The sequence below is a fragment of the Squalius cephalus genome (assembly GCF_949319135.1).
Source record: "Squalius cephalus genome assembly, chromosome: 23".
In the NCBI taxonomy this organism is placed as follows: Eukaryota; Metazoa; Chordata; class Actinopteri; order Cypriniformes; family Leuciscidae; genus Squalius; species Squalius cephalus.
This window is the reverse complement of record NC_137144.1, coordinates 20671696-20684007: the sequence shown is the minus strand read 5'-3', so window position 1 is coordinate 20684007 and position 12312 is coordinate 20671696. Positions and strand designations below refer to the sequence as shown.

Below are 12312 nucleotides of genomic sequence, written 5' to 3'. Positions count from 1 at the left end.
GTTGCAAGGTTGGTTTTCCGCCTGGGAACGCTGGGGGGAGCGGGGAAAGTCACCAATATCACCAGAAAAGGTTGTTTAACCATCCAAATGAATTCATGACAGTTTTATTTAGTTAAAAAAGTTACCAAGTTCTCCTTTAAAAAAAAATCTTACTAACCCCAAACTTTTGCCTGATAGTGGATCTTATTCACGTTAATTTCACAACTCTAGTCTTTACTATATGTTCATTCTCATTCATTTGTATTTTTATTACTTCTATTTTAGGAGAAACATCTGAAAAAAAGTTGATTTGTCAATGTTACACAACTGAGTGAGATCTCAATAACAGTTTAGTGCCCAAGGAAGTTTCTCCCCAACATACAGGCTGTGACGAATTGAGTTAAAGGATAGGCATGTAAATGCGTATGTAAATCTGTGGAATCTGTAATGTGAAAAATAATGGCATCGCTGGCTGCTGTCTGTCTGATGTCTGCCATCTATGCAAAATAGTCTCTTAAACTAAATATACACAAAACTAGAACTAAAAACAGTGGAATAAAAATGCAAATACAATGAAATGCATGATACTTTTTCAAACCGTATGCATTGTTTGTATCGACAGACCATCGCAAAAACTCTGGACAGAATAGCACCTGCGTTCTCCTTCAACAACTGCAACTATCTGGTGGAGAAGTCTCGGGCGTCCACAGCGCGGGTGGTCGTTTGGAGGGAGATCGGTGTTCTCCGAAGCTACACCATGGAAAGCACTTACAACGGCTGCAATCAGGGCATCTACAAGGTTAGCCATTTTAGATGAAAGGGTCGGTCGAATACACGGTTTAGTGAATGAACTGTTTTACTTTCCTGTACTTTGTAGTTTTTCGATAAACATCAGAGGTTTCACGAAACGGTTGTGCCACTTTCTTGCGTGCAGAATTTTAGTGCAAAGATCGCCATCTCATTCACTAATGATGATCAAGTGATGGAGAAAAGTATTAGAGGCTTCCACATATTCATACGATGTAACTTTTTAAAGGGATAGTTCTCCAACTTGATTAAGTTCTGTCATCAAGTTCATCAACTCACTGTATGAGTTTCTTTGTTCTAATGAACACAAAAGAAGATATTGTTGGCAACCAAATAGTTTCTGGTCCCTATTGACTTCTGTAGTATTTATTTATCATACTATGGAAGTCAATGGGAAACAGCAACTGTCTGGTTACATGCATTCTTCAAAATATCTTCTTTTGCTTTCAACAAAACAAAGAAACTCATACAGATTTAGAACAACTTGAGGGTGAGTAAATGACAGAATTTTCATTTTTGGGTGAACTATCCCTTTCATGTGGCTGAAATATACCACACTCCGTTTTTAATCAGATTAGCTGCAAGCGCCTAGCTTAAATCTGACCTTCTTTTTATCCCTTGGCATTCTCCATCTGGCTTTCCCACAGCCATCCTCTTCTCTAATGATGCTGTCTGAGGGACCATCCCTCGTTTTCCCAGGTATTCATTATCTACTCATCCTCGCCCCATCTACAAGTTTAATAATCATTCATTAACCTGCTTATTTAGCCACATGCGGTTTTCAGATCGTAGCCTAGATACCTGCGTATCAGCTTCCCTGAGAATTAACTTCCAGAAGGTTTTTTGTTTTTTTTTTGTTTTCACTTTTATGCAGAGTTTTTGCCTGGTTTGGTACCAGGTACAGTATAAGAAGCAGATGGAACAAATATGCTAATTTGATATTTGTTAATGCAAAATGATCTTGACAAATTGTACTATTGTATAGGAAGTAGCTAGAAAATATATAGAAAATAGCTACCTGGGGACATTACCCAAGATGGCCACTGAGTGAACTGGCTTGCCTTAAAAGGACTTGGTTTGGTTCTTAGCTAGCTAAGCAAACAGTCATGTTGTACAGGCCAAACTTGGTAATATTAGCGATACTGGCAGATGGGATTTAGTCAAAGTAGAGTGATTCTAACGCGGTGACATTTGTGAACGTTCCGGGAGGTCTGGCAGCCCTTTAATAAAGGACAGGGTGCCGAATTACTCTTGACCATGGACTGCACCTCTAAAGGTTTTGCAAGTAAGAAAAATGTTTTCAGAAAGTGCTAATGGTTGAGGAGAAATGTCTGATAGGAGAATGTCAGCTCTTGAGGGAGACATTTTATTAAGTTTAATCTCTTATTCACAGTCAAAATGGGACTTGTAGCTCAAATAAAACAGACAGGATCTGTGCCAGCTAGCAGGTGGACAGGTGAGAATAGCCCTATTCTTTCTCAGTAAGACAGGATTGACTAACAAGACTTTAGAGTTATCCATCCATAATTGTTTACCATCCAATTTTTGTTATTTTGCTCAATAACACTTTTTTTTTTGTATGTGTCAGTGTTAGATCTTCTCTGGCAGTCTGCCCAAAAAATTTTGGAGTCTTCTCCTGACTGTTGATGTTTAGTTTGTACTGTTCAATGAAGCTGCCAGCCAAGCACCAGTCAGGGGTCTGTTTCTCAGACTGTAGTCTCTGATGTACTCCTTGTCTTGTTGTGCATCTGGAACGTCCATGTCTCTCACTGTGCTGGTTAGATCCACTTTGCTTTCTTCTTTCAAAACAGTAGTGTGTGGAACAGCCTTGGTCTGAAATAAAATTTTGTTTATGTACTCAATACTTCAGCAACTAAAAAAGACAGTGTATATAAACAGTATATAATTTTTTTTTAATATTTATTATTATTTTTAATTAATATTGTATATACTTTTGATGTATAAATGTATATTTTATTTCATTATAACTATAAGTCATTTAAAGTCAGTTATTGTGTTTCCGAACCTATCCGAATGTCCATTGTCAGACTAATCCACATCCCTGTTGGTGTTTGAAGAGCGTATCGGACAATATGCAGGACGCATGAGCTTCTAAATGTGTATAGATTTGGACTAATGGATCAGAAAATCAGACATTTCATTACGAGCGGGGCATACAAGCGCAGCTGGCAGGCCAGATGTTTTGGTACATGTACTTTTAGCAATGGGCGGCAGCCCGAGAGTCTCTTGATTAAAAAGTCTGTACTAATATTCACTGCCGATGTCAGGAACCTGGCAGACCATTAGACTGTGGAGCCAATTCAAGTGGGCCCTCTCCGGGTCCTTTAATGTGAGTTAGTGTGAGTGGGAACGTTAAAAAAAAAAAAAAGAGTGAGAGAAAAGAGTGGGGAGTGGATAGAAACTCCCTCTGTTCACAGCTAATTCATGCCAATTAGCAGCTCAGACGAGCTCTGGGATTCGGGAATGGAGCGAAGCTTAATTACGTTCTCAGTCAGTAAATCAGAGCCTGGGTCATTCGGAGTAACGCTGTCTCTGAAATGTCATCACTGCCTAGCCGAATCCCTGATCAGATAGACAGCTACACCTGTACCATAAAAGAAACATCTTACTAAATCTGAGCTTTGGGCGGCAAGCTTTTTTTTTGCTCTGGACTGAAAAGGAAGTGAAACTTATCCATTTTCCCAGATTGCCAATGACACCGGTAGGACCTTTTCTGACGGTCTCCCACTCAAAGCAGTGGTGTCTTTTGCCAAACGAAGGATAATCTTCAAAAGGAATCTCATTTGCATCACAAAGACGGCACCTTTAATCACCTTAGCTTTGCAATTTCAGACTGCCGAATGAAATTCCCCACTTCCTTTCCTTTGCACTTCTTTCTCTTCTAAACTTAATCAGCTATTGTGTTTTTTTTGAGGAAACACGTGGATTAAGATAAACGAGAGGCGTGATGAAATTGGTACAAAGTTCGTTTAATTAAGTATGCCGAGTGCTACATTCTGATTAGGTTCAATTTAGTCGCAGCTAGGATAAACACTTTTGTCTCGAAACGAAACTGTGAAGCAAAGTTTGAATTTTAGCTTAGTGAGTCTACAGGGAGTTTGCAGCAAACGTGGAACATTTTTTAGTGGGTAATTTATCTCCTCAACTTAAAATTGACATGTAATAGGCTGTAAATACTGTCTGATTCAATGTCAGATGTTTAGACTTGGTATAGTTTGTTTGAAGGTTGGAGAAACTTTGAAAACAGAGCTTCAGCGCAAACATTGCTTTTCATTTCATGAAATTATATATATATATGTCTATATATGAACGATTCATCAGTGCACATTAGTCCAAATAAAAAAAAAGTTTCATCATCTGAAGCAACTTTCCTTCATGGCTGACATCATCAAGACCAAGATTTTGGCCTAATCCCTCCAATCACCTGGCTCTATTCTGGCTTGTATTTTTTTTACTTATCCAATCAATTCAAATCGTATCCCATACTGCAAAAATATGTGACATTCTAGAAGGAAAATGGCTTATGAGTTCAGTTTCATGTTCACTTTGGGATAAATGTGTCATACAAGGTGAATTGTGGATCAACTGCGACAGGCTGGAGACATGAATCAGATTGACTGTTTGGATGGGATGCTCTATGGCTGCCACTGAGAGGCTTTTCCTAGACGATGACTGATCTGATAATTGTATTTCAGGACAGTAAGTGGAGTTATGACCCATACGATTTCCAGAAATTTAATTGGATCTCTTAAAAAAAAAAAAGAAATAATGATGGCTACAGCCATTTTGAGGAACATATGCTCGAGACAGTAATTTGATGTTTGCAAATTGATTAAAGCAACTCTCATAATATGTGATTAATATCAAAGGACGGCTTTTAATTATGGCCACGGCAATATTTTGCAAGGCGCAGCAAACTGAGGACATTGACTGTGCTGAGTGTGCAGGTCTGACAATCAGCTGAGAACTTCCATTAAATTATACGCCAAAGACGAGTCTATGGAAAAGTTTAATCTGTGGTTGCACCATGCAAGAGCTTTTTCATATATATATATATATATATATATATATATATATATATATATATATATATATATATGAAGACTTCAGATGCAAAAGCCTCTTAGTCCATCTAAAGTTTTTGTTTAATATTAACATTTTTATCAGGTGCTCCTATGTATAGGTTTCTACCCAAGTACCGACATTTCTGAATGGGCTGAGGCTGGGATTTAGTGAGTTTGAAGTGAAAGTATTTGATAAACGTATACTATGTGCAGAGAGCATTCACTCAATATAATTATCTCCTTTTTGGCAGAGGTGGCTTTTAGAGGCTTTTGCATCGGAGGTCTTCATATATATATAATAAAAAATAATTATAATAATAAAATAAAAATGTAATGATTTACAAATTATATACATATTATTATATAATATAATTATTATTAAATAATTATTATTACATATTATCTAATATAATTATATTATATAATATATATATATATAGTAGGGCTGTCGCGGTGAAGGATTTTCCCTTGCGGTAATTATGAGTGGCTCAATAGCGCGATATGCGGTTTTACCGCATTTATTAATTTATTTTGATTTATTTGTTGCTATATAAATAAGTGTTACGATGTGGTCAGCATGCACAAAAACGAGTACATTTTCAGTAACTAAAAAACCGAAACTAAACAGCGTATCTGCGCATTGAAATCCTGTCACTCAGCGCGCAGTTGTTACGGCAACGGACTGTCTTTGAGTGAGTCATTAAACCATTCATTCAACAACACGTTCAAAAACGCTGATTGATTCATTAAAAGATAGTAATGAAACAAGGTTAATTGTTTTTAACTTTGAGCTCCACTTTTCAAGGCTCAGCTGACCAGCAATGCGTTGCATAGGTAACGCTGAAGCTTCACTTAATAGAGACAAATGGCATTGATTCAATGCGTGACTCACTGAGTTTTGTTTCCCGCGACCGCGAGTTCCTCGCGCTGTGGATGCTGACCAGCGCTGTCGCTGATGCCATTCATGGTAAATACCCTTTATTTTAAACGTTAAAAGGATGACAGGACAAATATTTAACTTTCCTTGTACACGGCAACCTTTTCACGAATATGACTTGACCTCAAAGACAGACGCAGGTAATCGCACGTGCTCAGTCGATCTCTCTCATTCACTGTCTGTTTAGGCTTACGTGCAAATCCACGAAGCCTCTGTACAAATCACCATGATAAAACCATGACCACCACGTCTTATTATCATTATTAACTTATTTAACATTCAATACACATGCACGAAGTTCAAAACAAGAAGGGTATAGCCTTATGAAAAAAGAAAACACGCGAATATCGCGGTTGCTGCGGTTACTTGAATTCCTCTGCGGTTGGCCTGTCAGTAGCGCGGTACTGCGATATTGCGGTTATCGCGACAGCCCTAATATATATATATATATATATATATATACTGTATATATATATCATATAATTACATACATTCATATATCATATTGTGAATAAAGAATTATAATTAAATCAAAATGTATATGTAATGTAAATAAATAAAATTAATAATAGTTAATATAAATATATATGTAATATTTTTTTGATTCAATTATCGTTTTAAATGAAACAATTCCTTCTTTTTAAGTGTTCTTCAGATGTTGTGAGATTGAAATTCTTATACGTTTCGATGTTCGTCTGGACTTCCTCTCTCTTGGTTGTGTGATATGCACTTAGATGTTCTGGATGCCTCCGGCATCTCCATCACAATGTTCTCCAAGGTGAAGGGAAAGCTAGCACTTCAAACGATGAACACCACAGACCTCTCTAAATCATTGCTGCAGGTCCAGCTTTTAGAATCGGATCTCTGTTTCCATTCACTATTCATCAGTAGCTGATTTTAAATGATGGTGTCATGCAGGACTATGAGAGGAAATGTCAGTTGCCTGGTCTACTGGAAGAGAGCATGGATTTTAAATGAGGATACATTCACACATTTACACACACACACACACACACACACACACACACACACACACACACACACACACACACACAAACAGATAGACATGTCCAAGTAAGTTAAAAAAAGCTGCCTGGACTTTTTTTTTATACAGTGGGGTTAAAAAGTCCATTGTGTAGAGTTTCAAAATCTGCAAATAAACACCATTTTAGGATTTTGAAATATTTAAAACAAATGTTATGACATGATGAAGGTTAGTTAGCATAAATTGTATAGAAAATGAGTAAATAAATATATTTATTTATTATTATTATTGATAATAAAGTATTTTCATTGTTATTGTTTATTGAAATTATACAACATTTTTTACTTCAAAAATGATAAAATATAAATATATATTATTAAAATGAAATGGATTTTAACATTGATACTGTATACTTGACTGTGGAAAAGAGTATAATGTTTTTAAAAGTTGTCAATCCCATATGCACTTGGAAAAAAACGAGATACAATGGCTCTTCCTTAGTGTCTCTGATTATTAACATTTCGGAAGAAAATAATTCAAATGCAATCACAGCTTTCTAATTTGGCTTTTTGTTTAAAGGAGAATTTTGTAAAGAAGGTTCAGCAGCTAAGAACTCATTTTGTCTCAGAGTAATAGATTTGAGACTATTTGTTATGTTTTTAGGCACAATGTACAAACCATATTTATGGAATGTGATTTTTAAGTGTGATGTTTACTGGATGTGTCCCGCTTGAATAAACAGATGATGTTTGCATGAGCTTAATTTTAACATCATCTTTAATAATTCCACTTAGTTTATGATTATCAATCTTTAAAAGTTTCTAGCTGAAACTCCAGGGGCCACAGGAAACATATGGTCAATCAAAACCAACCCTGACTCTCTTTAGACTTTCACTCCCAACGAAACACGGCTTATGAAAGATGAAATTATTTATTATTTTATATATACTTTATTATTTAGCATTTAGCAAGAAATTTGTTTTGCTCATTTGTCGATTTTAAAATGAACAAAAACATTACAAAATTACTGCCAGTAATGATAAAACAATACTGTGTAAATGCTAATAATAATATGCATTAAATCTTATTATCATGCTAGAATAGCAAAATAAATAGATTTTTCTGAGCAGTTTCTGCAATTTGACTAACTTTTAATTTCCCCAAAAAACTTGGATTTTAATCACAGTATAAATGATGAGAAGCATTGGGATAAAAAATAATATACCACTGTCAGAGATATTCCAGAGATCATCTAAGAAAACCAGCTAATTAGGGGCCAAGCACTGAAAGTGCGTAGGCACCTCTTGAAATCATTGGCGTTCTTCTTCTTCTTCTTATTCCGTATGGAAGTCTGTGGCAGCCCATAGAACCGCTTGCGGGAAAGGTTAGAAGGAGAAGGTTAGAAAAATAGATACCATTTTTGTCATAGTCAGCTAAACTTCCTGTCTGCCATCTTTATTTTCTTTTAAAACCTACTTTTTCGAACTTCTCCTAGACCATTTGTCCGATTTTCACCAAAATCTTAATCGTATCATCTCCAGACCGTGCCGACAAAATGTTATGGATTTCGTGTCAATAGACGAAACCATTTTCGTATACCACAGTAGCAAAGTTGAGGCATGATGCCAAAATGACTAGGCTTTATCTCTGCAATGCCTTGACATATTGACACCAAACTTTGTCATTGTCACCTCACTCTGACCACACCACATCAATTTCGTAAATGTGCCACTTATTGGTCGAAAGTGATAAACCGTTAAATCATATTTTTAATTACTGTATATATGATTGTTCAGCCATTTTGCCTAAAATCCTCTTTAAATGTCTTTAATTCCTCCTTGCTGCAGTTGGTCTGTCACTGCAGCATGTTGGCATGTCTTATCGTCTTCTTGCGCTTGCCCCTGATAATTGCTGCTTGCAGCTATATTTTACTCTGTTACTCTTCTAGGGATTGTGTAAGAAACACATGTTAGGTCATTTCCAGTGGTGCAGTGTTACAGCTTAGAACTAGAGGGAGCCGCTGAGTCAGTAACTCTGATCATGACTCACTTCATCAATGACACTGAGGCTTGCTAGCAGAGCTCTGATATGCTTGGGCCTCTATTGGAAAACAGTTCCAAAGAGTTCTTTGCTTAAAAAAAAAAAAAAAATGTCCTGCTAGATTGTTTAACTACAAGACGTAGCAACAGAAGCCTCAGGGGAAATAAAGCACTTGGTTGAAAGTGGCCAGGTAGCCACTAGTTAGCATTTGTGTGACTTGTCATTGATTTATGATTGCAGGCTGAAGGGAAGAAAGGTGTGTTTTGTGTGTATATGTCAGGAGGTAAGTGAGCGATGCGACGCAAGACCAGACAGTTCAGATGCTATACATCATTGTCATTTGAAATGCCGACAGTGACATTAGCATGCCACATGCTAATTAGCAAAGTTACATTCAATAAAATCATTCAAATGTACAAAATCACTTGGAACTTGAAAAAAAAAAAAAAAAAATTGGCCAGGATGACGAGTCGATTAGTGAAGTTTATCTAGATTTTTTTTTTTATGAATTTAGAGATCCTGCGTTTTGTTGCATTTAAATATTTAAACATCTAGGAGCAGAAATTGCGTTATTTTATACCTGCAAGATGTTAAATTAGCTTTTGGACACAATGGGCCCTATTTTAACGATCTGAAACGCAAGTATCAAGCGCAAAACGCAAGTAACTTTGTGGGCGGGTCTTGGGCGCTGTTGCTATTATACCGGCGGGATAAATGACTCTTGCGCCCGATGCAAATCTAAAAGGGGTTGGTCTGAAGTAGCTTCATTATTCATAGGTGTGGTTTGGGCGTAACGTGAAATAAACCAATCAGAGCGACATCTCACATTCCCTTTAAGAGCAGGCGCACTTGTTCTATAGCGGATTCCTATTATAACGGCGGATTTGCCAGACGCACACCAGGAGTGCTTCACTGCCGAGGAGACCGACGTTCTCGTCAGGGACGTTGAGGATGGAGAAACACACCCAAATTAACTTTGGTTAAACAGGCGTATGATAATTTGGGTAAATGTGTATGCTAGATGTATGCTTTTATAATAAACTGTTTATCTATCTATCTATCTATCTATCTATCTATCTATCGTAATAATGTAGGCTATGATTTGCAAAAATTAAACCTGCTACGTCTTTGTGTAGATGAGAGAATCAAAGTGTATGCGCGTTGTGCACACGCTACATTGATTATGGCCAAGCATGCGCCCTTAAAATAGCATATGAATAACATGCGCAACCCGCCACTGACTTTAAACTAGTTTTTTTCGGTCAGTGGCGGAATTGTTTTCTAAACCTGCAAAATAGCATCAGGGAACGTTTGTGCCAGAACACGCCTCCTCTTTGCGCTGAACCGCCCCGGGGAGGGCAAGTGTATTTCTTAGTTAACCGACGTGCTTCTGTGGAGGGAAAAGTCTAGGAATGATACGGTGTACAAAGTCAATTGCGCTGGGTGCAAGATAGGGCCCATTATATTAGTCTTTCATCTCTACTTGTGAAGCTTCTTTTGACAAGTAGCTTTAACGTGTTATTAGCTGTTAGCATGATAAATTCATCTTATAAAAATAACATCATGCATTGATGTTGAGGCTAATAAAGTTATCGGTTATCGGTTATGGTTATCTTCATAGTTATCATCCTTGGTGTCTTTACCGGAGTGATTTTGATTTGTTTGTATTGAGCACTGTTTGTTTTATGTACATATGTGAATGTACATGATACGTTATCGTATATTTAATATATTTTATACGCTATATTACACAAAAGATGTAGTTTTCACATTCTTATGAATGTCCTTTCATCTATTCGACTTTAATGCTCCAAAATCGAGATTTTTTTTTTTTATTTGCTGCCACGGGGCCATTTCTTACGATTGATTCCAGTCTATTCAGTGGCATAGTGCCATGGTGATCAAGCCGTATGCCGCTGAGATTAGCTTAGAGTTAATAAGAGCGATCAGGAGGGGTAATTTACCTCTCTAATGGCTTGGGCCCTCTGAAAGGGCATGATAGCTGCTATGCCTGTGTGTGGTTTTGGCAGTCTTCCTGCTGCCTGCTTGGCTCTCCTCAACTCTGGCCTTATCAAAGGGAAAAACTGTCACTCCAATAAACAAGGAATTTGCCCCTGCCGACCAAAACGCTTTGCTGCATAAGTGAACAAGCGTCTTTTTATTTAATTATTTTCCTCTCTCTGTCACACAAAAAGTCTAGGCACAAAGTGATTTAGATTGGCTAATTTGCAAACAAGAGCATGCAAAGTGTGTATATTTGTCTGTGTTTGGGACCCATCTATTACGCTAGTCATATTTTTGTTTTATTTGTTCCTCAGCGAGTGTTAAATCAACGGTTGTTAACTGGTTGAAAACAAATTACTTACATTCTTTGATCAGTTAATCAGCTCTGATGCCTGGAAATGTCTTTATTCACTAAACGCATACATATACATCGCCAAGATGCCCGTAAGGCAAGACACATTATGCAAGGACGCAAACGCAGACGCGAATGCTTGGCCAACATAAATTTATGTGAGACTGTTCCAGTAACAAACTGCAGTTACCTTCAAATGTCTGTTTTATTGTGAAAAATGTGAAAATGTCTGGAAATCTCTAAAAATGTAACTACTCTTTGTGAGTGCAATCTTTTTTTTAAATGATCCATAAAAAAATTACTGAATGTCATGGAAATGAACTGCAGAAAGTGTGGGAACTTTCTGATAATATAGTGTGCGAATATCTGAAATCCTAAGAGATCAGGTTCATGCGCATCATTCTGAATCATAAATATCACAAAACATTATCTGAATGTTGTACAAACATCTGAAGAACGTCTACTGAACTGTTCATAACTGCTTCCACATTTTCCTTGTGGAACATTTTATTCATCTGCATTATATACATATTTATTATTGTCAGATATGGTTGTTCTTGACAACGTTTTTGACGTAGTTGCTTTGCTGTGCTTAATTTGCAATTATCTGGATGCAAACATTAATGGGTTCAGCTTCCTCTCTAAACATACAAGTGTTTTAACATGAGCGATTGCATCCGAAAGGAAGTTAAAAGGGCCTTGTGTCAGTTGAAATGATCAGTGTGGCCTTCTCAATGCAAACATGGTGAGAATCGATTTTCGACTCCGAACAAACAGCCCAGGCTCTATGCATTCTACACATGTAACCCCCCGTTTTGCCTCTAAATTATTGAAGAGCGATACCCAGAACACACAGCCGCACTCATACTGAGCAGTTCTCCCTCGCTTTTGGCACCTCAGCGTCTCATTGGCCGGTTGGAGGGAGGCTGCGGGTAAACGTCTGTTTATGTTTGCGGCGGTCTTGACAGAGTGAGTTTGTGTCTACGGCGTGGACGTTTGTGTGTGTGTGTGTGTGTGTGTGTGTGTGTGTGTTTTTGTACTCTGTCTCTTGATCACGTAAAGGTCAGGTGTAGGTGGGTGTGCCTGGTGTTGCTCACCCATCATTCTCTTCCTTACACGGCTT

At 37.4% G+C, this 12312-nt stretch overlaps 1 protein-coding gene across 4 annotated transcripts in view; it reads left to right on the top strand.

Annotated features, from left to right (window-relative positions):
- Window positions 1–12312, top strand: part of agbl1 (AGBL carboxypeptidase 1) — a 201636-nt gene that overhangs the window by 165680 nt on the left and 23644 nt on the right. For all 4 annotated transcript variants that reach the window (XR_013819850.1, XM_079859107.1, XM_079859108.1 and 1 more), the window contains one exon: window positions 602–778. Coding sequence is in view for 3 of the 4 variants with exons in the window: in XM_079859107.1 (XP_079715233.1) it covers window positions 602–778 (177 nt within the window). In the remaining variant the exon portion in view is untranslated. The remainder of the gene's footprint in view (window positions 1–601; window positions 779–12312) is intronic.